Here is a 26517-nt window from a genome sequence, read left to right as displayed (position 1 = left end):
TACATACCTGTTGCTTTATCAGTATATTTGTTTGAGCCCTCAGTCATATCCGTGAACATGTCAGTCCTGTCCATACTCATACTCTCTATATTAACACACAATATTTTACATCAACAGATACGTTTACAAACAGTAGCAGGGTGAGGAACAGATGGAAGTATCGCTTACCTGCTGAGTTCACATAATGCTCCTGTAATGCCTTGTGGGTGTCTGTTGACCGGAGTTTGTCAGTGACGAAGCATAAAAGATAAAAGTAAAAGAAAAAAATAATTAAGTTTTTGAATGGGAACAAAATGTTTCTTTCAACAAACACATTAAATCCAACAGCATACCCATGAGTGCTGTTCTCAGCTGTAACCTCTTGTCGCTGTCACCTTCTGAAGCAAATAATATATTGAATTAATTACATATGATTATATTTGACAGACTGGAGAGTTTCTGTCAAATAACTTGAATATACAATGAATATACACTACCAGTCAAAAGATTCACTAGGCCTGCATTTATTTGATCCAAAATACATCAAAAGCAGTAATATTGTGAAATATTTTTACTATTTAAAATAATTGCTTTCTAATTGAATATATTTTAAAATGTAATTTATTCCTGTGATCAAATCTAAATTTTCAGCATCATAACTCCAGTCTTCAGTGTCACATGATCATTTAGAAATCATTCTAATATGCTGATTTGCTGTTCAAGAAACATTCATATTTTTATTATTATTATTATCAATATTTAAAACAGTATTTTTTTTTTCAAAATTATTTGATCAATTGAACGTTCCAAAAATCAGAATTTATCTGAAATAAAAAGCTTTTGTAACAGTATGTACTATACCAATTTAGAAATTATAGGGGAATTGATCAAAAGTAATGATAAAGACATTTATAATGTTACAAAAGATTTCTATTTCTATTCATCAAAGAAACCTGAAAAAATTCTACTCAGCTGTGCAGCAAATCAGAATATTATAATGATTTCTGAAGGATCATGTGACTGGAGTAATGATGCAAAAAATTCAGCTTTGAAATCAGGAATAAATTACATTTTAAAATATATTTAAATAGAAAAAAAAGTTATTTAAAATATTACTGTTATTTAAAATATTAAGTCACATGATCCTTCAAAAATTATTCTAATATGCTGATTTGCTATTCAAATTTTTTTTATTATTATTATTATCAATATTTAAAACAGTTGAGTACAGTTTTCAGGATTCTTTGATGAATAGAAAAATCCAAAGATCAGCATTTATCTGAAATAAAGCTTTTGTAACAATATACACTATACCATTCAAAAGCTTTAAATTGATCAAAAGTGATGATAAATACATTTATAATGTTACAAAAGATTTCTATTTCAGATAAATGCTGTCCTTCTGAACTTTCTATTGATAAAAAACTGAGAAATTCTACTCAGCTGTTTTTAACATAATAATAATAATAATAACAACAAATGTTTTTGAGCAGCAAATGCGAATATTAGAATGATTTCTGAAGGATCATGTGACTAAAATATATTAACAGTCATTTTAAATAGTAAAACTATTTCACTATATTTTTACTATTTATTTATATATATTGTTTTTTTGCTGTACTTTGGATCCAATAAATGCAGGCTTGGTGAGCAGAAGAGACTTCTTTAAAAACATTAAAAATCTTACTGTTCAAAAACTTTTGACTGGTAGTGTACAATGAATATAATACAGGTCTGTACCTCTGCTGTCTTCTGCTGATGCTTTTTCAGATAATCTGCTGTCTGTTTAAAAAGGGAATAATTAATATAAATAATAAATATCTTAACAATATATACTAGTTTTAGCTTTATTTTTCATGTTTTATTTGACTGATCACCTGCATTGCTGCTCTCTCTGGATCTCTCTTCAGCAACATCTTAGGAAAGATATGTTAAAGAGATTATGTGTCTTTAAAAATCAATAAGCAAAATAATAATATTGGGTAGAACAAATTGTTAATTTACCTGCAGGTTCTACCAGGTTTGGTTTGGGTGTTGTATTGGAAAAGTCTAAATGAAATAAAACACCTTATTAGGCACATTATTGTTTTATGCACTATATTCAAAGTGCAAACAGAGGAATAATAAAACATACCATTACCAGCAGAGTTCACAACAATTTCTGAGGCTTTACATTCTGTAAACAGAGAGAAAAAAATCATGTTAAATAATGTTTAATGTCATGTTTAAGACATTTTCTAAATCGTCTAATTATAAATATTACATACTTTTTCACATCACTGTCTAAAAACTCACCTGTGGGATCTGTCGGATGTACAGGATCCAGAATCTTCTCTGTTGCTAGATCCAGTTCTAAGGAAAAAGGGCTCCTGAGTTCAAAAACCAACCACTAATAGCACAGCTGACTATTTTGTGATTCTTACATTGAGCATTAATCGCACTTTCCTTCATTTTCATGCAACAGACATACTGAAGAAACAATTCACAGACCTGAGAGCTGTGTTGGTTCAGTGTGGTCAAGAGGCTGACTCATTTCAAATGCATCTAAGGACAGAATAAATAATCAAACAACATAAATATAAAATTATTTCTTCAGCAGAAACACACTCACCCTTCAGGAAACGTAGCAAATCTTCACCCCCTTCTAAAATACATAGTGAATTATGTTATTATGATTTTTTGGGAATAATTAAATCTTCAAAGCAAAGCAAATATATAATTGTGCTAAACATAACCATAATTAGAATACTGTAACTCAGATGAAATGAAGTTTACCTCTCATAGCTGCTGAATACACAGCATTAATAAAGACTAGAACAGTCAGGCAGCTGTTGATCCTGAGCCAGGAGGGAGAACGAGAGGGAAAATTACTACATTTTCCAAACATAAATGTAAATGAAACATAAACACGCATTTAATATTGTTGAGCTCTCCTTCTCATCGTTCAATATCATTAATTTTACACCAGCACTCATAAAACAGCCCTACATTTTTGAAAACCAGTAACATGGATCTTGTATTTTATAGTGGAAAATGCTGACTAAACATATTGCAACAAAATAAATCCAAATAAAAGGAAAAGAGGGTAGTTTGGTAACTTACAGCTTCATATTGAGTGCTGATGTCCTTTCTAAAAGGCTTGTGTGTCATTTGTGGCTTTATATGGGTGCAGGTTACTGATCTGGACAATAGGGTCACAGCTGACCGGCTAGAGATGAGGCTTGAGAAACCAGCAAAGACCTGTTTTGCTCTGAATGGCAGGTGTGTTTTATAATAATAAGGGGGATGCATGGCTGGATTCACCTCATGGCATTTCCTTCCCTTCACAGAGATCACTGAAGCATTTTGTTTGTGCCATTGTGAAGAAATTTGAAACCATTAGATTAAAGGCTTTCATCCACATTCATTTAACTTGTATACTTTTCCAAAGCGGTTTTAAAGTAACACTACAGGATCTTTATGAATAAAAAACATTCAATTTAGAAGACTGCAGTGGGGATAAAGTTTAGGATGAATACAGGTAAAGCGAGACACTTTCTGATAATCTGTCATTGGTGTTAAAATTGCTTTGATATGTTGTTTAAATTACGTACCCAACATACACTACCAGTCAGCCTGTTTAAGGAAGGATTTTGATGTTTTATAAAGAAGTCTCTTCTGCTCACCAAGCCTGCATTTATTTGATCCAAAGTACAGCAAAAACGGTAACATTTTGAAATATTTTTGCTATTTAAAATAATGTGTTCTATTTAAATATATTTTAAAATGTAATTTATTCCTGTGATTTCAAAGCTGAATTTTTAGCATCATTACTCCAGTCACATGAACCTTCAGAAATCATTCTAATATTCTGATTTGCTGCTCATAAAACAATAATGTTGAAAACAGCTGAGTAGAATTCTTTCAGGTTTCTTTGAGAATTACAAAGTTCAGAAGAACAGCATTTATCTAAAATAGAAATCTTTTGTAACATTATAAATGTCTTTATCATCACTTTTGATCAATTTAAAGCATCTTTGCTAAATAAAACTATTTTCAAAATTATACTGACTACAAGCTTTTGGTGTATAATGATAAATGCTGACCTTTGGTTCTTTCTATTCATCAAAGAATCCTGAAAAAATGTATTATTATTGATATTTTAAATATTGATAATAGTAATAATAAAAAAAGTTTCTCGAACAGCAAATCAGCATATTAGAATGATTTTTAAAGATTACACGACACTGAAAATGTAGCTTTGATCACAGGAATAAATTACATTTTTAAAAATATTCAAATAGAAAATAGTTATTTTAAATAGTAAAAATTTCAAAATGTTACTGTTATTTTTTTATTTTTTTGCTGAACTTTAAATCAAATAAATGCAGGCTTGGTGAGCAAAAGAGCCTTATTGAATATACTAAAAATCTTACAGTTCAAAAACTGTTGACTGGTAGCAAACAACATGCTTCAAATATACAAACAATAAAGAAAGTAGTAGTAAATATTACAATTTGAAATGCTTTTTCAAGCACAAATAGATCAAAAATCAATTTCAGGAGTTACCAGCTAATTGGGACACCTCTAATAAAAAGACACTTATTTTTAAATAGAACAAAATTAAATAGGAACTGTAATTAATAAAACACAACACACAGTTGAACCCTCTAGGCTTAATTAGGGTTAGGAATTGTAGGAAATGATGTCAAAACTAAATAATGTTTTGTGGATGTTATTTTTACACAAGAACAAAGTGTAAAAATTATTAAGTTTCAGTGTCCAACTTTACCTCTATCTATAAGCTATTTAGCAACGCTAAACAAAACAACTAAATATTCTCTGTTAGCAATCCTCGTGTGTTTAGATGACATTTGAAAAAAAAAACCTTTAGAATGAAAACAATTCTTAGATGGCCACTAGATGGCAGAAAAAGCTCAAGAAAGAAGGTTTAACATGTATTGGAGAACTACGCCACAAACGTGCAAAACCCTTTGCTCCAAATGAAAACTCGCAACAGCCAGGAAAAACAGGACAAATGAAAGACAAAACAGCTCAAAACGTTCAAGCGATTACACAAGTCTATTTTTTTTTTAATGCGTCTAGTTGATTTTTATTTGTGAAATAGCACAAAATAAGGTTTTAAACTATTTTAAATTAGCAAGTGAAGAGTGAACAAAGCTTGAAATAATTCGTTCGACGATTCGGTTAACTTATGTCACAACAAAAAAATTTTCTCAGAATATTTGTCTTTTTTGTGTGCGAGACAATACTGGCTAATAGTACTATATGAAGTAACTTTATGTTCAGTAAGAAATTGGTTTGAATCTGATGAATTAGTAAAACGCCTCTGCAGAAGAGAACGGCGAAGCTTTAAATGAAAAATTAAACCTAGTTTTCCAACGACAGTCAACAATTGGTTTCCTTTTTTTATTGAATTCCATATAAATGTAAGTGAGGTAGCCTCTGTTTTTCCCACCTGACTTCAAACATACCATTCACTGTATTAGAGAGGCTGCATTAAACGTACAGCTGAATAAAGCAAGTGACATGGTCTTTTTTTCCCTTAAACAATATATTTTCTCTTTTAAATGATTTATAAAAAGGAAAAAAAAAACCTCTGCAAAGTATCTATTGCAAACGTTAAATGAACGAATTTACAATACAGTAAGATATTTAGATTGGAACTCGTCACACTGAACACAGGCAGAGGACAAACATGAGTTCAGCCTCCACTACAGAGCTAGTCTCCAACATCTGGTTATTTCACTACTAGACAAGACCAAAAGTAAGAACAATTTAAGAAACACTTAAACAATTATGGTATTAAAGATTCAGTTTGTCTAGACAAAACGCTTTGGGAGTGACACAATGATATTCTTGTTTGTTCTTCAACCAGCCAACCAAAGGCAAACCACAGGAAAACACAACATGCAATGCTAAATTGATATTTCACCTGTTTAATTGGTTTAATCGTAGGGTAGAAAGAAATGTGTGTATTTCACTGAACAGTCGCCTCTCAAAAGAAAATTACAAAAATTCTTCATAGTATCAAACAAATGTCTGAAACTTCTTAAAAACAAAAAGACAATTCCACTCATGCGTACACACTCACACAAACACGCACGCACGCAGAGAACTGAAGGTAACACAAAAGTTGGCATATTATTGATTGTGTTACTCAGTAATTGGTACAAGTCCTTGAACAGCAACTAGTGAGAGTTTAACAAGATCCAGGACCAAATCCAATCAACCTGCAATATACACAGAACCAGCACAGCTGAAACCAAACAGCTTCCATTATTGGTAAAAGAATGCTTTGTTACACAATGATCCAACACAAATCAGAAATGTTACAGTAGTTTTGATTGAATCTGGCCTTCAGTCCAAACGCAGAGCTGGAACACGACTCCGGCTTCAAATCTGCTTTGTCTCGTCCCCATCGTATTCTTCAAAACCGAGGAACAAATCACTCCTTATCTGCATTTATACTCAGAGAAGTTCAATATGACACCAGGTTTTGTGAACTTTGTGATCAAGACTTGTTGTAAAAACAGGGACTAAAATACCAGGTACAACAAAACAAACAAACAAACAAAAAAACAAAAATTCAGCCTCCCAAAAAACACGATTAAAAATAAGTCAGTGAAATGGTTTGAGCACGAGAACGCTAGAGGGACATATAAAATTAATTTTATTATCCTTCTTCAGGTGGACATTTAAGTGTGTTTCTAGAACGGGTTCACACCCGTTCGCTTTTCTAACTCACACAGACAGGTGCAAAAACATCATGGGTTTCTTTTTGAGTTCACAAACCCCTAAACAACAACTGAGGAGAGAAACAAAATAAAACAGTAACTTAACATTAGTTCTGTGTTATTTGCAACAATAAAAATAACCACAAATGAAATCAATGCCCCCCTCCCCACCCCCCTCACCACTGATTCACAATTCCAAGCAGGCCCACAGAAGAGAGAGAGAAAGAGAGAAGAGACGGATAGAGGGATGTGAGAAAGAGAGAGTGGGGCGGGAGGGATGTGGGGCAGGTGGTGTTCAGGGCTGGGCTCCAGCGGCAGTGGGCACTTGTGTGGCCATTGTGTTTGGGGCAGGGATGACGGGCGAGCCGGCGCTGATGTTGGCGATGTTGGGCTGTGTGCTCGGAGTCATAGAGGCGATGCCTGCAGTATGAAAGCCACCAACACGTTTAGCCTGGTTGAAAACTGAATATCTCTTTTAGTAACATTCTGGGAAAATTATTTAACTGTAAGATTTCAGTTTTCAAGAGTTTCACCCAATAATGAACCCTCTGTGATTTACTCACCCTCATATCATTTCAAACAGGTAAGACTTTTTTTTTCTGTGGAACATAAAATGTGATATTTTGAAAAATGCTTGTTTTTGTCGTTGCAATGAAAGCTAGTGGGGTCCAGTATTGTTCTGGACTCCATTGACTTGCATTGTGCAGAATAAGTCATACAGGTTTGAAGTGACAAGGTTGAGTGCATGACAATGTTCATTTTTAGGCTAATGATCCCACAGAGAGGTGAAGCGCTGAGGAGAAGGTAAACTGTTTACCTGCCATCAAGCTAGAAGAGCTGACCGGTGTGGAACTAGCAGCCATTCCTGCAGCTGGCGCTCCTCTGCCCTGGTCTTTTACTATAGGATCTACATAGAAAGACACACATGAGATACATTAACTCCAATATATGACAAATTATAACATGATATGACTATGTCTATCAACTCCATCTGAAGCCAGTTAAACAGTTACATCGAAATCTAGTCTGAAATGCTTTGGTAGCCTGACTTAAACCAAAAACCCTGTTATAAATGTACTAACCCAGGGCTTAACAATAAGCATTGTCTTGTACTAGCGTAAGAATTTTAAGTCATTCACTTGCACTATTGCATTTTATAGCCATTACATATTTAATGTTGTTGATCATTACTTGTGAAAAGTTTCTTTAAATGTTATTAATTGCTTTGGCACTGACCAAGAAAATTCAAAGGAAATAAAGAGCAAAAGGAGGAAACAAAGACATTTATGAATAAACTATTTACATTTCAGAATTTGCAACTAAGTAACATTACCTAGCTAGTTGACATAAGGATGTAAACTTGTTATGATATAAACATGAGACGAACAAACAAACCAATAATCTAACTGCAATGTCAATATTAACAGATTTGCATTTATAACTGCCAGAGTCAAAGGGACAGTTCACTCAAAAATGAAAATTCTGTCATTAAATTACTCACCCTTATGTCATTCCAAATCTATAAGACCTTTGTTCATCTTCACAACACAAATAAAGATATTCTTGAAATCGGAGAGCTTTTTGTCCCTGCATTGACAGCAACGCAACTGACGTGTTCAAGGCCCAGAAAGGTAGTAAGAACTAGTGGTCAACCAATATATCGCCAATGCCAATATTTGGCATTTTTTCAAATATCTGCATTGGTCGATAAGTTTTTCTGTTTGGCCGATGTGTTCAAGACTTTTATTTTGACGGTGCCGAGAACAGCAGTGCCTGCACACAGTGCTCACATTCTCCCTCTTTGTTTAAGTGTGCCTTGTAAAGTGTGCACTTGTATCCTGCATGACTGCATGTGCTCTATGACGGTCGGTCCGTGCAAACTGAATAGGTGCGTTCGACTTCATGCAGCGCTGCGCAGTCCGATCGGCGGCTGACTTGAAGTAGTGCATGCCGGTTAGAAATTTTGTCCGACTTGAACCGGCGCCGACGCCACGTGACGTTCACGTGTGGCATCAAAGTAACGCGAGAGCGTTTCGAGAACAGCCGGCTTGCTCAGCCAGCGCAACATTTCAGAAGGGACTGCGCCAGGCTGTGATGACGTCACAGCTTCTCATGATTGGCCACATTCACCACATGACGATGATCACGCGTGTTTCGTGCATAACAAATCAATTTGCATGCCATTTCGTAAATAGTTTACGATCTTTTGACTGCAGTACGTTTTATTCCCTTAAATTCTTTATATTGGATTTATGCAAAGTTTATTATTGTACTTTTTTCATACAGACCACTTATAGTATTCAGCTGCATATTTAAGTAATATTTTTTATGGAATAACTAAAATGTCACAGACATTTAATGTAATGTGGTCAACACTGATTGATGCTGAAATCTGTAGTTGCTGCTTCACTTGCATGTGCTGCATTTCTTCCAACAAAAAAGGTATTTCTATAGCTTCCAATTCATCTGCAATAAAGTAGGCAAACGCCACGTGATCTGCCATGTTTGAGAGAGCAACGAGATCTCCAACTTGTCCGACTTGACGGCTCCGTTTTCAGCTCCTCCCCGACTGCTTTCGGCTAATCTCGCCGATCGGTCTGCGCAGCGCAGCATGAGCTCGAACGCACCTAATGTGAACAGGAGATTTCAGCTTCAATGTAGATACGCGATCGACAAACTCGTGATTTCAAATGATTCTGCGCTTTATCCATTCGCCCACTGTCATTTTTACTGCGTGCTGTATGTAAAATGAGTGTTACCTTGGCTTTAGTTGAAAAAATATGATTCCCAGTGCTTTTATTTATATATTTTTAAATATGTATTTGTGAAAAATACTGTAATAGGATTATACAATTAGGAAATTTTCATCTAAAGTACGTTTATTTTACACATTTATTTGGAATATAATTTATTTTCAAATTATTTCAACATTTTCAAACATTTCTTTACATTGTAATTAAAATAAAAAATATAGCGATTCCTTCTCTTCTGTGTCAGTCAACGCATGTGTCATGGTACTCTGGTGAACGTGTTATTTTTTATTTTAAAGTTATTTTTGTTTTCTTTGCAAACAAAAAGCATTCTCATAGCTTCATAAAATTGAGGGTGAACCACTGATGTTACATGGACTATTTTATCAATGTCCTTATTACCCATCTGGGCCTTGAACGTGGTTGTTGCGTTGCTGTCAATGCAGGGTCAGAAAGCTTTCAGCTTTCATCAAATATTTTAATATTTGATCCGAAGATGAACAAAGGTCTAACAGGATTGGAACAACATGAGGGTTAGTAATTAGTGACAGATTTATCATTTTGGGGTGAACTAACCTTTTAAATTAAGGCTTTATCAATTGGGCTAGGGCTGCCATTTACTCCTGATCAAATAGCTTTAAACACAGCTAGTTTATAAAGTGATCATAGACCTTGCAGCGTCCATTACTAGGAGTGTTTGGATGTTTATAATAAATATAAGTCACTGATTTATTCAACTGTATATAAAAGAAAAAAAAACATGCAAGACTGCACATTAAAGACTGGAGACGTTCAAAGGTTTTCAGGGAACTCACAGAAGTAAGGGTGGTCCATGGCCTCACGGGCCGTCAGTCGGGCCTGGTGGTCATAACGTAGCAGCTTGTCCAGAAAATCCAGAGCCTCGGTACTGACCAGGTGCTGATTCTCACTGTGCACAAACCGCTCCCATCTCTTCCGAGAGTGTCTGGACAAACAAGTGGAAGATACATATTAAAAACGGTACAATTTTACAATACACACATATACAACTTCAGTACAGTAACTGAAAATTACAGAACTACTTCAATACAACTTGATAAAGAGTCTATCGTGATCAGTGTAGAAAAGACATACCTTCCCAAAATGTCATTAAAGCGTGGGTCCAGCTCAATGTTATATTTGTCAATGTAATCATACAGGTCCTCGGTTCCCAGAACCTTTGCAATCCGAACCAACTAGAAAGAAAAATAATCACATCAATAAACTAAATTCAACAGACAAATACCCAGCATAATAAAAGCACCCAGCAAATATATATATTTTTATACATAGCAAGCTCAGGGCTCGACAATAAGGACTGCCCGATTGCCCGGGGCCAGCGTGAACAATGCTAGGGCCAGTTGACAGAGCTGTCACTTGCCCGATCAGGCCAGTATACATCGTACGAGTGTGTGATTTATTGTCTACGATAATATTGTAGGCTAACTGTTGTTTTAATGATCTGACATCAAGACAAGTATGTCCCTCACTTTAGGAAAAGCAAACAAAAACCACACACAGTCATGTAATTAAGTAGTAGGTAAAATGTTTGCACGTGCATGTTTAGAGTGGATGCTTTCACTGCATTTAGAATACCCCCAAAATTCAAAATGGGGGGGAAAAAAAACTGCCACTGTATGTCTTTTATATTTATATATAAATGACATAACCAAAACCACATGTACTGTTTTTTTTATCCAAACATCAGAAAGATCACAAAGTGATTCCACGGTTTCCAGTGATGGGCAAGCTACTTGGAAAATGTAGTGAGCTAAGCTAACAGTTACTCTTCATTAAATGAAGCTTAACTACACTAAAGCTACAGCCTTGGGTAATGTAGCAAGCTAAGCTACAGCATCATGGCAAAAGTAGTTCACTTCATCTAAGCTATTTTTTTTAAATGTCATTTTTCTATTGAACCAACATCATACCAAGACACTGCTCTCTCAGTGATCAATTAAATTGTCAGTCATACAGGCATACAAGTTCAGTTTAATTGTTTATTTAACCACTCTTCCAAACCAATTTGGCAATAAAAATCTGTATCATGTACAGGGCTGGATTTAGCTCATATTTTGGGGGGTTGAATTCTTTCTTGAAAAAAATAAAAACAAAAAAGCAATGGCACCAGTTTCACAATATTAAACGAATAAAACAGAGAAAACACAAAATTTGTAAATAAAATAATTTTATACATATTATTGAATATCAGTCTATATATGAATGGGTGTTCGTCAACTGATTGCATGTCGTCAGAGTTTACAGTGTTGACAGCTTCGTAAAAAAATAGCCTAATGGAAGCGCTGTAGATTTGTTGTATATAGCTACTAAAATATGACAGACCGCACAAAAACAGCACTTTAATTTACTGCCGTGTTTGAACAAAGATAGTGATTGACTTCATGAATACAGGAGCCTGATTTTTTTAATTGTCAGAATCTATAGTACATAACAAATACATAAATAAAAACAAATCACAAACTTTTGCAGTTAAGACTGTGAATAAAAGACAAGTGTGGAATGTAAGCCAGATTTGGCCCAGACTCTGTTACTATCTGGGAAGCAAAGCTAAATTCTATTGTAAATTTGTTAACTGACAGTAAGAATATATAACCGAATCAAGCGGCTATTTTAGTTTGCAGAAGGTAAAACACATTAATGTAAATTGTAAGTCTTTGAGAGGAAAAATTAAACCGACAGGTCACAGCGACTAGGCCTATAAATCACATTTTATTATATTCTGAAATAAACAGGCCTACAGTGTAATGTTTTGACATTATTTCCCTCACTCCACAACAAATCATTTAACTTTAATCTTATTCAGAACAGAACAATGATGAAATAAATAAATTTGCCTAAACAATCCAAAACAAATTAAATGTCAAACTGAAAGTAAAGTTGGGCTTATGTAGACTACCTCTCTTGCCACAAATACAAATGTTTCCATATCTGCAATGTATTTGAAGCAAAATTATTATGCATTGGGTAAGCTTTGTACTTCATGCACGTCGACGGAAAATATCATGATGAGCAAAAATGTGCCACGGGACCGGTGGTCACGCTGAACTGCATGTAATACACACTATTTAAATTGACTAATGTAACTTTTGGGTGACTGTGTTTTATTTTTCAAATGAACAAGTGATGGTGTGCGCGTAAGACACCAGCGCATATGATATTCAGCAAACAGCGGAATATCATATTCTGTCATGTTGGTCATAGAAAAGGCATAATTCGCTACTGCAAAGTCCAAAGCAGTTTGAAGTATTAAGAATATTAGCAAAGATTATTATAATTCGTTTAGACTAGAACACGGTTTCATTCTTATTTTGCTATGGAACCTGGTCGTTTTTTGTTTGTTTGTTTTTTACTAACGAACCAAAACATTTTGCCTTTCGCCATCAATTTGACACCCACCCTCAGCCCATCTCGTACTCCTGAGTTTGAGATCTTCCCAGAGCACTAGCCTGCTTCAAATACTAAAATCAAGGCGCCCATCACTAGTTCTAATACTACGTTTTGCATTGCAGATTATACAGTTTTCTGTTGCTATGTGGGCGCTCAGTTTTTTTCTGACATTTAGCTAAAATATCGACAACAAAAGTCTCGACAACAAGTGCTAGACTAAGACACACTTTTCTCATCTTCTCGAATGCAAAAAAAAAACATTAGCCTTTATAAATACAGAAAACATGTACTTTTCAATCAACACGTCTTTATTTACCTCAAGTCTGCAAACACGCTGAGATGCTTCAAACTGCGTGCCGCACTTCATTCACGAGAGAGGCGGGAGGAATAATACGGTTTGACTGACAGTTTAATGAGCCAATGGCATCACGAGATTTAGTGGCAGTGGCATCGCTTACTGACCCAGGATCAGTGATCCGTAGCAGTTATATTTCCGATTTGAGCTTAAAGTATAGAACAATATATAGCTTGTAGCTTTTGTTGACGCTACCGCGTTACTTGATCAAAATAATAGCTTAGCTACTGAAAAAACAGCAACGCTACCACCACGCTACTGAGAAATGTTAAGCTAGTAGCGTCACTACTTGTAGCGACGCTACTGCCCAACACTGACTGTTTCCTACTGAATGTATCCGCTTTTTTAACCCTTGTGTTGTTGGGGACGTTTTCGTCCACTGAGGGGTGCTGTTGAGTCTTAATTTGGCCACAACTTTTTCTCTGTTAAAGCAAATGGAATGATTTTTGGTGACTAATCTTATTTTGATACATATTTTGTGAAAATGCTTTGAAATTTTTCAAAAACTCAACAGTACACTGTGGGCAAATTTACTACCCTTTCGTTATGTTTCGTGGCTGAAAACAGCCAACACAAAATGACTAATTTTCAATATAAAATGTGAATGTGGCCTGGATTTTTTTTTACCTTTTTAACTGTCTTGGACATGTGAAAGATTAGTAAGAAGATTGGCTTTCATGACACCATATAATGCTGAATTCTTGATTGTTTGTGGTTTTCCCTGTTGGGAAGGGGTCAAATTAGTACATTTTACTGTTTATTATCAGTTGGCCCCATTAATCCTTTAGATAGGCCTTTGCAAAAAAAAAAAGCTTAGTTTTACATAGAGTTCTATGGAGTTTAACGGCATATTATAGTGTGTGTGTGTGTGTGTGTGTATGTGTGTCTAAGTGTGTTTGAGTGTGTGAAAGTGAGTGAAAGTGTGTGAAAGTGTGAGAGAGACCTTTGTGCACCTTGATACCCCTGAGAAAGTCAAAATAAGCACCTCAGCTCTCAGAACGACATGGAGTAAACAAAAATAAAGAAAGTATATTTATGTATTTGTTTACCATATAGTTCTGAGAGCTGAGGTGCTTTTTTTGATTTTCTGAGATGTATCAAGGTGCACAGAGGTCTCTCTCACACTCACAGACACTCACACACACTCGCACACACTTTCACACACACACAATAATATGCCGTTATACTCCATAGAACTCTATGTAAAACTAAGCTTTTTTTTGCAAAGGCCTATCTAAAGGGTTAATGGGGCCAACTGATAATCAACAGTACAATTTACAAATTTGACCCCTTCCCAACAGGGAAAACCACAAACAATCAAGAATTCAGCATTATATGGTGTCATGGCTTTGCAATCAAAAAATGTGGTTATAATGGAAGTCAATGGGGCAAAAACAGCCACAAACAATAAATGAGGGAGAAAAAATGAAAATCTGATGCTGCGCCAAAACTAACAATGCATGAAAGCCAATGTTCTTACTAATCTTTCACATGTCCAAGACTGTTAAAAAGGTAAAAAAAAATCCAGGTCACAATTACCTTTTATATTGAAAATTAGTAATTTTGTGTGTGTTTTTTTTTCCCAAATCAGTGACATCATTTAGGAATTTGGCAATTAAAGAGTTAAAATCCTTTTTTTTTTTCTTTTTAAACATTTAGTATTTTTGAGCAGGACTGAGGTTGATTAATAGATTTATGCAAAAAAATTTGAAAAAAATATTTATCTGATACATTTTTACAGCAGTTTAAAGTAGTGGCTGTTTTCAGCCACGAAACATAACGAAAGGTTGTAAATTGAAACAATGCACAAGTAGGGGTGGGTATCGTTTGAATTTTATCGATTTCGATTCCGATTCCGATTCCACTTATCGATTCCGATTCTTTTCGATTCCCAGTTTCGATTCCGATTTAGTAAAAAAAAAAAAAAAAACAAACACAAAAGTCAAACATTAATATATTAAACATGTTTATTTTCAGTGCTAGCTTGCAACATATTATTTTATTACAGGGGTTCTCAACCTTTTTTATATCAGGGCCCCCTTCTTCTTGGGTCAGTTTTGCAAGGCCCCCCTATGCCTGACATTTCCTCTAAAGGTGTTTATTTTTTAACCTTTTTTATTAACCTAAACATTAGTTTTGCCTTTTTATTTTCTCCTGCATGTTATTAAAAAAAATCAAGCAAACTTTAAATTAAAGCTATACTTTTGAATTTAAAAGAAAATCCTCTGCTCTAACTTTTTAACATGAATACACACATACAGATTTAAAGCACCTAAATTATTTAATTCAGACATTCTTCACAACTTCAGAGTACTCTTTCTTAAGTGACTGAATATCTACTGTTTGTATTCATTATAAAATAAACATATAAATGAAAAATACAGTAAATACATTGTAAATCTGTTTATGCTGGTGCTCATATGTGCTTAAACACCACTGACCCTTACAAGATCCACCTCTATGGGTAAGCATTCATTATAAAAAACTCACAGGACATTCATTTTGAAAACTATGCAAATATTTTGAAATTTCACGCAAAAATACTAAGGATCAGAGCACCGAAAGCATGAATAGTTTGTGAATCAACAGCGGACTTATGCGTGCCTAATGTACGACTCCGATATACAAGAATGAATACATTAGGCACGCGCGAGTTCGTTACTCTGGTCATCTTTGCCTTTACATTAACGGGAGGGTTTGTTTCATGCAGCCAAGAGATAAAGTAGATACCTGTCTTCCCCCGGGGGTATAAGTGACTTTTATGTGGGCTTTTGCGGGACGAAATAACATATATTCCTTCTGGAGTGGGCGGGCGCAGGACTAAAATCCGTCCCTTGCAGATCTCTAAGATGAAGTTTGCGTGCAGCGGTAGATTTGTCTTCGGTTTTTACAAAGCGTAGACACACTTTTAAACGCTTACCGTGATCCATCTTTTCGACTGATGTTTACATTACCACGTAAAGTCCTGGCAGATTGCACGCGCGGAAGGTCCTGGCAGATCACTAGATGGAAAAAATGCAACCAGGAATCGAAACGAGGAATCGAAATTTTAATATTATAATAAGTATCCGATTCTTTATCTTAAGTATCCGATTCCAGAATCGGAATCGATTTTCGATTCCCAACCCTATGCACAAGGGTTAAAAGCATTTGTTTAATGAATCGGTTCAATCAATTCACGGAGTAAGTCAGTCAAATGAATGAATTATCCGTTTGACTGAATCAACTAAATCTCAATGACTCACTAATTAACAGTGACTTGCTGCTGCCTACTGGCAGTTTTAATTTTGCATTCAAGTGTCATTTCATGTTTGAAAACATCACAACTTTCTTTTTTTGTTTGCATTTGTAATTGCTCTTTACTGAACAACTTTAATAAGGGTTAAATCCATATTTATACAGTGAACTATATAGTGTGTTCAATTGCCTAACAATATTTAAAATTACATAGTTTTTAGTGTCATTAGCTTATTTGTGAAGGTTACATTTACCATACACAATAAAAACAATTATTTTATAACTTTTTTTTGTTGTTGGGCCAGTCAAAATTTTGGCAGGACAAGTATAAATTTGAACCACTGGCCCACCTGGGCCAGTAGAAATAAATCCTTAGAGTGGAGCCCTGAAGTTTGAATCAATTAGTTGAATAGCTACTCATTTTAAATAAATAAATTTGTTCATCCCAAAATAAAAAATGAATAAAATGGTTGACCTGGTCATAGTTGTCATGTCCATGGAAAAACGGTTCCTTCCTGAAGATCATACTGGCCAGCATGCATCCAAGACTCCACATATCCAGACTGTAGTCATACATCTAGATACAAACCATTTTTTTGACAATTTGTAAATAGGGATGACTACAACAAAAACAATTGAGCTTAACTGACCGTTAATATAAATAAAATAAAATTCAATGAATTATAGGACACTAACCTGATAGTCCACAAGCAGTTCAGGGCCTTTAAAATATCGGGAAGCCACACGTACATTGTACTCCTGGTTTGGGTGGTAAAACTCTGCCAAGCCCCAATCAATCAAGCGAAGCTTTAAAAGGAAAATTGACATTCAGCAATTTAATAATTGGCCTCAATCTATATACACTACATTTAGAAGTTAAGGGTCAATAAGGTAATACTTCTATTTAGCAAAGGTGCATTAAATTAATCACTAAATTGGTATTTCATCAAACTAAATCCTGAAAACATATGGTTTCCACAAAAAAAATATTAAGCAACACTATTCTCAACATTGATAAGCAAATTAGCTGAGCATCAAATTAGCATATTAGAATGACTTCTGAAGAAATGAGTAACTTGGCTTATACCTTTCTGTGCTCATGGTCAATCATGACATTGTGTGGCTTTACGTCTCTGTGCATTATTCCCATACTGTGGCAGTAGTCGAGAGCCTGGAGATAAAGAGCAGACATAAGCATTAGATATAACATATTTAGGGCCAGTATGTGGTGTTGTACAGTAAGACCTGAGTTATCATCTCACCTTAAGAATTTCATACATGTAGAAGCGGATGTCATAGTCTGATAAAGTTTGGTACAGTTGCTGTGAAGGAGAAAAAAATTGTTTACTTCAACAAATTAACCATACAAATTCTCAAAAACAAAAACAAACATGTCTTACCTTGAAGTCTGTGTTGTTAACATGCTCAAAAACCAGCGCTGGTGTTCGGGACTGTGCATTGAAAACAAAGAAGAATGGGTTTTAAACCCGATGTGCACAAATAAACTCACACATATATAGTTTGCCAATACACCAAGTTTCCACAAATAAAACCTGCAAGTCATTATTTAAAATTATTTAAAACACGCACACACACACACACTCAGTCTTAAAGTTTGGAAGACAATGAAAAGTAAACTCCTCCAAACATACCACAGGATCCTTTATGATGTCTAAAAGCGTTATGATGTTGGGGCCTCCTCTCAAGTTCTCCAGAATTTTAATTTCTCGTTTAATTTTCTTCTTTTTCACTGGCTAAAACAAAAACAAAAAAAAGTATATGCATCAACTGACATTCCTCCAAGCAAATTTTCTCCACAAGTGTGAACAAACATCCGATTATACCTTGAGTATTTTGACGACTACTTTCTCATTGTTAGTGATGTTTATGGCTTCAAACACTTCACTGTATTTTCCCCGGCCAAGCTTTCGCACTAACTGATAGTCATCTTGATTTCTGTAGAATACAAACATATAGAGTACAAACAATGTGAGTATTTTTGATCCAAGGCCCCGAAAGAGAACAACATAAAAACAATCCACAGGGAAAACATTGCATAATTATAGGTTAAAATTGGCTTTTTATAGTGAACGCAATTTAGTAGTGCTAAAAATTGGAGTGAACTCACCCCCAGTCCACCACGTGGGATTCATAGTCCCAGTACTCTCTGGGTCGCTGTGTGTTTACATCAGGGTAAACTCGAGAGCGACTTGGGACAGGGCCAGACATATTCTACACACGGTATTCCCTGAAACACCTGGAAAGACAACAAACTATAATACTGAGAGATTGCAGGATGATCAAAAAGATGTTTCACAAATCAGAAAAAAAAAAAAACAGCTTTAGCATAGTAAATAAAAACACTGAATTACGTGATATAGACTGGGGTTTTCAACTGTAAGAGACTGAGTTTTGGGGATCCACAGAAATGTTTAGGAATAAAAGCTAAATATTTTTGACAAAAAAAGATTTCTAATAAAGAACACTTAATTAATAGAATAAAAAAACAAAAATACATCTAAAAGTACAGTACTACAATAAATACAAAAATAATGAATAACTTAATAGAAACCAAATATTTTCCAATTAATATTGACATTTTTACATTTGAGCTTTAGGGAATCTATAAAAAAAATTTAGGAAAAAAGGAAAAAAATTAAAATTCAAGTTAATAAATAAAATGATTAAAATAACAAATAAATACATCTAGAAGTACAATAGTATAATTTATTAAAAATCATTTTCCAAATAATATTGACATTTTAAATTTAATTTTTAGGGGATCCATAAATGTTAATGCTAAATAATATTTTTAAAAGACACTAAAACATACATTTACAATAAATAAAATGATTAAAATAACAAATAAATACACCAATAAATACACAAAGTACAGTAGTATAATGACCTAAAAATGAATTAAAATTATATTTTCCCATTTATATTTTCCCATTGACATTTTATATTTGAGTTTTAGGGAATCCATGGAATTGTTTAAATAATATTTTACCTTCAAAATAAAATTAGCTTATAATAAATAAAAATGAGTAAATAAAATGACAAAGAGCAAATAAATACATCTATAAGTAGTATGATGAATAAAAAAATGTACCTTAATAGACCTTTCTCACAACTTCCGTATTTTGCACCGGAAATACGTAATTGCTGTGTAAACCTATTTCCGCCCCAGTATGCCGGTAAACAGTTAAACAACAAAGATGGCGAAAACATTGAGCAAGATTGTTTGTAACATCAAGACCACGACTGTTATATTGCTTTAATAAAGTTGTACATGTCCTCTATACTATCCATACATAACCTTATAACCCTAGTCCTCGGTCTAAGTGGACACACTAGTAATTTGTTAGCCTGATTGCTCTCTAACGTTAGCTACGCTACTTACCTGAAAGTTATGGATAAACGGGACGTTCTAAAACGCTTAAAGTTTCTGTCAAACCTTACTTGGAACAAACACTAACTACTATCAAATAGGGATGTAACGGTATTGTAAATACCGTCATACCGCAATAACAAAAATTTTCGATACTACCGTGGTCGCATAACTCGATAAAACAATAGGTCTTCTGAGAAAAGTTTGCTCAGGCGAATGGAGCGAACGGGAGGTAGCGGGAACTACATTTCCCATCAGCCCAGGCGTGGCCATCATCCTTTGCGGTCTGTTGTCGCTACAGACTGTAGCAGCAAGGAAAAGAGATGGAAATGGTCGAACCTGCTCCGTCTGAAGTGCGTATGCGTTACGTATTCTTTTCAGCACCCATGTTAACGGATTAGAGCGTTCACACTGCACGCGGTTGCTGTCCGGTAGTACGTCCTAGAAGCGGTGCCTTTGCAGCAGTGCAGCGATCGTTTCGGCACCGAGTCTATTTTTTGCTGTGCTGTATGCGCTGAATTAATGTTACAGTGTATTGTTCGCTGTAAAAATGAACATGGATTGACACGGAAATGTACCATAAATGCATATAAATTTCACAGTCAACACGTGGCTTTTTGGCTAAGTTTAAAATAAGGAAAGGTGCAGTTTTAAAGAGGCTAAACTAGGCAACATAATAGATGCACTTGTCCAGGTAGAAAAGTTCTTTTAAGGATTGTTTTTATTAAAGATTTAATGCGAAAGAAAGGCATGAGAGCCTACTGCACTGCAAAAAAATGCTTTTCTTACTTAGAATTTTGTCTTGTTTCCAGCCAAAATATCTAAAAATTCTTAAATCAAGAAGGATTTTCTAGAAAAGTAAAAATTATTGTCTTGTTTTTAGTAAAAACAAGTCAAAATTAAGTGAGTTTTTGTTTAAAACAAGCTAAATAATCTGCCAATGGGGTAAGAAAAAAAATCTTATTTCAAGCAGACAACTAGATTCAGACAACTCATTCAGCTAAACTGATTTGACTGTTTTTTACATGCTTTAATATTTTTTTGTTACTAAAATTGAAAAATTTAAGTTTCTGTTTCAAAGTTTACAGATAGATGGCTAATTTGTATGCCATTGATATGTTCAGTGTTCATGTAAACTGTTTAATAAACACTTCTGGCACTTTTTTCGAGTCTCTTCATTAGTTTTGATTTTCCTGTAAATAATTCAATAAATACCGTACCGTGCCATTCATACCGAGGTATTACCGTACCGTGAAGTTTTGATACCGTTACATCCCTACTATCAAAAGAACGAGCCCTTATTCCACAGATAAAGTGAATAATATCACGTTAAGCGTTTTCTCCCCCAAATAAGCCCATTATAAGGAAACCGCTTAACGTGGTTTACGTACCTCAACAGCGACCAGGGAAAACCAAACTTCTGTTAAATTTTACTTATAATAAATACTTGCTGCTGTCAAAAGAACGAGCTCTTATTCAGCATATAAAGTGATCGCCCCCCATAGAAGTCCATTATAACAAACCATGTTAAGCTTTTTCCTTAATGGAGTTCTATAGGGAGAAAAGCGTGATATTATTCACTTTATATGCTGAATAAGAGCTCATTCTTTTGACAGCAGAAAGTGTTTATTATAAGTAAAATTTTAAGCCACGTTAAGCTTTTTTTTTTGTATAATGGACTTCTATGGGGGGCGATCACTTTATACGCTGAATGAGAGCTCGTTCTTTTGAGAGCAGAAAGTGTTTATTATAAGTGAAATTTAACAGAAGTTTGGTCTTCCTTGGTCGCTGTTAAGGTAAGTTAAACCACGTTAAGCAGTTTCCTTACAATGGGCTTCTATGGGGGAGAAAACGCTTAACGTGATATTATTCACTTTATCTGTGGAATAAGGGCTCATTCTTTTGATAGTAGTTAGTGTTTGTTCCAAGTAAGGTTTGACAGAAATTTGGGGTTTCCTGGTCGTTTTTTACGTACGTTAAGCGTTTTAGAACGTCCCGGATAAACTCTTAGTGGAAAAATGTATATCCTTTATCCAATTTGTTCCTCTTTGTGATGGAGTTTTCCTCCACGACTCTTATCAGGTCGACAAAAGTTATCTTTGGCAAACCAGTGAGGGAAGTTGTGTAGACTCTCTCCATTTTAATTTTAAATTACCCGGCTTTCTGCTGTGTTGACATTACACAGGAAGTCTGCATACCCTGCGATTGCGTATTTCCGGTTTCTGTGAAAAAGGTCTATAGTAAATGAATAAATAAAGAAAATACATTTTTATAATAAATAAAAATAAATAATGATAAAAAAAGTAAATTGTTTTTTTTTTTTTTTGTTAATAATTGATAATAAACAAAAAAAAAAAAACATCTAGAAGTAAAGTACTATAATGAATACAAAAATAATGCACCTTAACAAAAACCAAATATTTTCTAATTAATATTGACATTTTTATATTTGAGTTTTAGGGGATCCATGAAAATGTTTAGGGGCAAAAAAGCTAAATAATATTTTTGAAAAAATAAAAATTAAAGTTTATAATAAGTAAAAATAATGATAAAAATAGCAAATAAATTAACGAAAACACATCTAGAAGTACAGTACTATAACAAACACAAAAATATTATGTAACTTAACACAAACCAAATACTTTCCAAATAATATTGACTATTTTTTATAATATAAATTAGGTCTTTATAAAACAAATTGATTAGGATGGCATCCCTCTCATGAGGACAATATCTGGGGTCAGTGGCATCTAAATGATTGAAAACCCCTGGGTCTACAATAATTTCATAAAGCTTCATAAATGTACTTCAACAGGTTGGTTATTACCTTGGAGGGTTCCTCCAAGCAGCAAATGACAGGTGGAGCTGATGAAGGCAGATGTGATGACTTTATGGTGGAGCATAGGCTACAAAATAAACAAACATGCCTGTTAAGACAGCTGATAAACAAATCAATTCAAAGTAAACCACTCACGTTTGAAAAGTAATATATTTCTATAACCACCACACAAACAACCCACCTGATTGTAATTTGAATGAAAGAGGACATCCAGGAGCTTATTCAGGAGACACAGCAATCCTATAAGTCATTCCTCATGGCCCTCCAGATGCTGAAAAAACACAAGGATGTTGTAAACTTTACAAACACAGCTGTGCAACATCAGCCTGGGTATCAAAGTACTCGTCCATTAATAACCAACCAGGTTACTGTACTGCCATACAGACATTAACAAATTGCTGTTTGTGATCTTCCTGAATGAATTACTAATTATAACAACTACATAAATGAGATTCATTAAAGCAGAGAGAGAGCAAACACGTGGAATACATAAAAGCACTCTAGCCCTTGTTATAACGAGGAATACTAGTACATTTTCCACTGAATCAATATCTTGTTTTGAGCCACAGGCCTGATGACACAGCCAAAGAAACCGGTCAAGCTTACTAGACAGCTTTTCTGCATTCCCAACTTCATCTACATATAATCCACGTTATTAATTCATTACAATCAAGTCATATAAATAACATAATTATAGGTTTTCTCAGAATCGTATTATCAGCTTCCAAAACAGCTGTTAGTTAGCCAGCTAACCGCTACTTAGCATAGCGTTTGCCACGCCTAAGCCATTTCTAAAACATTTTGCGACGCATTTAGCTAATTTACAATTCAAATGTTTTGTTATACCGTAAAACACATTATAAACGCATACATTACTTAATACACGAACATAGAGCCAAATATCTTCACGTTCTATCGCAGAAACGCTGTTAGCTGAACGTGGCGCGACACGCCACATCAAAGCTAACGCCGCTAGCTACATTCGCACAAAAGATTAAACAAATGTACGCAATAAAATAAAAAACAACCCACATTTATAAGAATTATAAAACATAGGCGAAGTCGAGATTTGTGTTCAATCGGACCTGGAATAAAATAGTCCGCAAATGTCTGTTTTATAAAGAATACGCGACGGGTTTTTAGTGGTTAGCGAGTAACGTTAGCACTTGGCACACGCCAACTGTGTCGCCAACAAATAACAAGATATGTATTCACATAAGCACTTATAAGCAGCGTACTGCCTTACGTGTGTGTCCTTATCTGAGGGAAATATTAAAAAGTCAGTTCATGTAAGAATAGAAGTATCAGCAGGTCGTAAATGCACACTGCATTACCTCTCGGCGTCTCCTGGTAGACAATATGGCGGATGCTGCACTGGAGAAAGGCTGCGTATCAATACCTAACGAGCTGTTCGACAAAAAAACGTTCGGAACGCGCATGGGATGTCTCACGGTGGTTACTACGTAGACAGCTCACTAGGTTTTCAAACACGGCCAGAAAGAGAAAACGCGCAGACACACAGACAAGACCGGTTTCTGTATTACCTTGCATATACTTTGCGATATATATATCTATGTGTGTGTAAACGTCTATGCAGCATATATGTACATATAGTTGTATATTGAAACGAGACACAGACAGATAGAAAGACTGTATTTTATTTCTTTATGCTTTATTATTAATTATTTACTTACTTAGGCTATTTTGCGTTGGCTATATTAGCGTAATATTTCCCAAAAAGTACATCAGATCTGTTTATAATTTCTAAATTAAGAAGTTTTCTAATTTTAGTGTTTAGTTTTTTTGCATTTCGAATACTGTTCCCAGTACCTATTTATTTCAATTCAGCCTGTGCTCGGCTGTATGATTGTACCAAAAAAAAAAAAATAATAATAATAATAATTCTTTTTTTATACTTAGAGTTGGGACACATAAAGATTTTTCATTTTCATTTAAGTTTTTATATGGAAGAATTGTAAAACGTTGCTATTCTCAACAAAACAGATGGAGCTAAATAGGAAAGTTGTACTAAATAGGAAACATCGTACTAGAATAACCGTCAGATTTAATTAAAATCTAAACAGATGTAAGGATTACGATATACATACGATATACCTCAAAATAATATTTTTTTCCCCTTTTTAATCATTCACTGGCAGGTTTTGTGAGGACCTTTTTCTGTAATGCGGAAGTGAGCTTATGGGTGATACTTCCGATTCATTACCTGCTAGAGGGAATTACAAGAATAACAAAGTACAGTACACAGTAAAACTATTTGCGCTACAAACTAGTGTGCTCATAATACATTAAAATAACATATTAAGACACCAATTTTTAGTATCAAACAACAAAACAATTTGTTTTGTACAGCTAAAAATAGCTGGACACAGATGAGAGAGCGCCCACTCTTACAGAAAGAAAAAGGTGGATAAACTACATTGTAGGTACATCAATAACAACCGGTAACCAGTGTTTAAAAATTAGTGAGGTCTGGGGTGGGATACTTTTTTTTTTTTTTTTTTGCTATAATAACCCCTACAAATACAACTCATTGTATAGCCTACATTGTTTTGGATAACGTTTCTGACAAATAATATGAAGGGTTTGCTTCACTGAATGTGGTATCCTGTCAGCCTGTGGGCTTTTTTGATTACTGTCAGTTTAAGTCAAAGTTGCCAGATATTGCTATAAAACAAATAAAAACCGAAAAATAAATAAAATATAAACGGAAATTTTGCAAATATGATAAAATAAAGACACTGCTAACCCTAAAGTGCAACTTCCCACTTTATGCACTTTCTAACGTGCCAAATTAAGTGGAACAGTCAAGTCCAAAAAGAGTTTAAAATAGCGTAATCTGGCAACATGGTGAAGGCTGCGCCCCTGCCCTCACTATCGCGTTTAATCCACTATCAGTGTTGCCAAGTCCACTATTTTAACACTTTTGCCGCGGGTTGTTTTTCATGACTGTGGGTTGAAGCCACTCCAAAAATGTAATATGGAATGCGGATTTTACCTGGGGAACCCAGCCCAAAAAACGTCCATACTACTATTTAACCCCTCAGAACGTGATTTAAACGGGGACGCATTGGGACAGGCAATTCAGACCAATCATAAGGGTGAATCCACCATTTTGTCCAACACACAAAGACAGGAGAATAGATTAACTTTGGTGGACTTAAACTTGAAAAACTGTGTGTATTGACGGCTTTCCGTGGTTGATATAAAATACGTTCTGATGTTCATGTTTTTTTCGTGCTTGTAAAGAATAGAGATCAGTTAATGTTTCATTGATCTAATAAGGCAATACACTCTGTCACAACACATTAAAGAGCCACAAATTGGTTTTTATTGTTTGAATTTCGAAAAAATGACATTTCAAAACAGACCTTTTTCATACCAGAAGTAACCTGTTCTGTCTTGTCTGTTGGCGTGTTGTCGGTTTCCTCTTTGCTCCGCAATGGTTTTTTTTTCACTGTGTGAGAGCATCATGTGTAGTGTGAGAGCTGTTTGTGGGACATAGCAACAGTAATTAAGGAGGGAGGGTTTTTTTGTGAAAACCTGGCAACCCTGTCCGCAATTGTCTCTTACCGATCATTTTCATTCCACAGACGCTAAACGTTCTTGCAAACTGTCTAAACTTAATTATACACGTAAACAAACAGCAAATTAGTCATTCAGAGAACAAATTTTATTTTTGAACATGAAAAACTTACCTTATAGCTGCCTACAGCCATGATAACAACTCAACAACCGGTACATCCTCGTGAGAAATACCAGAATGACCACCAATGAGATGATAC

The 26517-nt window shown here is 34.7% G+C and overlaps 1 protein-coding gene and 1 long non-coding RNA gene across 3 annotated transcripts; both read right to left on the bottom strand.

Annotated features, from left to right (window-relative positions):
* Nucleotides 1–7: 7 nt before the first annotated feature.
* On the bottom strand, nucleotides 8–3883 carry LOC141343398 (uncharacterized). The gene is made up of 8 exons (XR_012356739.1): nucleotides 2275–3883; nucleotides 2114–2155; nucleotides 1984–2028; nucleotides 1857–1895; nucleotides 1720–1761; nucleotides 333–377; nucleotides 169–210; nucleotides 8–85 (listed from the first exon to the last, which is right to left on the bottom strand). It is a non-coding gene; the product is annotated as an uncharacterized lncRNA (long non-coding RNA).
* Nucleotides 3884–5902: 2019 nt separating this feature from the next.
* Nucleotides 5903–24110, bottom strand: csnk2a1 (casein kinase 2, alpha 1 polypeptide). Of its 2 annotated transcripts, none has more exons than XM_073846661.1 (15): nucleotides 24049–24110; nucleotides 22896–22985; nucleotides 22703–22781; nucleotides 18613–18741; nucleotides 18329–18440; nucleotides 18137–18238; nucleotides 17885–17935; nucleotides 17747–17806; nucleotides 17572–17655; nucleotides 17181–17291; nucleotides 16960–17061; nucleotides 10580–10680; nucleotides 10282–10430; nucleotides 7534–7623; nucleotides 5903–7136 (listed from the first exon to the last, which is right to left on the bottom strand). In XM_073846661.1, exons 4-15 carry the CDS (start codon nucleotides 18711–18713, stop codon nucleotides 7012–7014), a joined length of 1188 nt encoding a protein of 395 aa, XP_073702762.1. In that variant the 5' UTR covers nucleotides 18714–18741; nucleotides 22703–22781; nucleotides 22896–22985; nucleotides 24049–24110; the 3' UTR covers nucleotides 5903–7011. The 2 variants fall into 2 exon arrangements, with proteins under 2 accessions (XP_073702762.1, XP_073702763.1); XM_073846662.1 differs by lacking the exon at nucleotides 24049–24110 and adding an exon at nucleotides 23961–24000.
* Nucleotides 24111–26517: the final 2407 nt, after the last annotated feature.

The sequence above is a fragment of the Garra rufa genome, chromosome 9 (genome assembly GCF_049309525.1).
Source record: "Garra rufa chromosome 9, GarRuf1.0, whole genome shotgun sequence".
Classification (NCBI taxonomy): domain Eukaryota; kingdom Metazoa; phylum Chordata; class Actinopteri; order Cypriniformes; family Cyprinidae; genus Garra; species Garra rufa.
The sequence above is the reverse complement of the archived record's forward strand: the minus strand, read 5'-3'. Positions and strand labels throughout refer to the sequence as shown.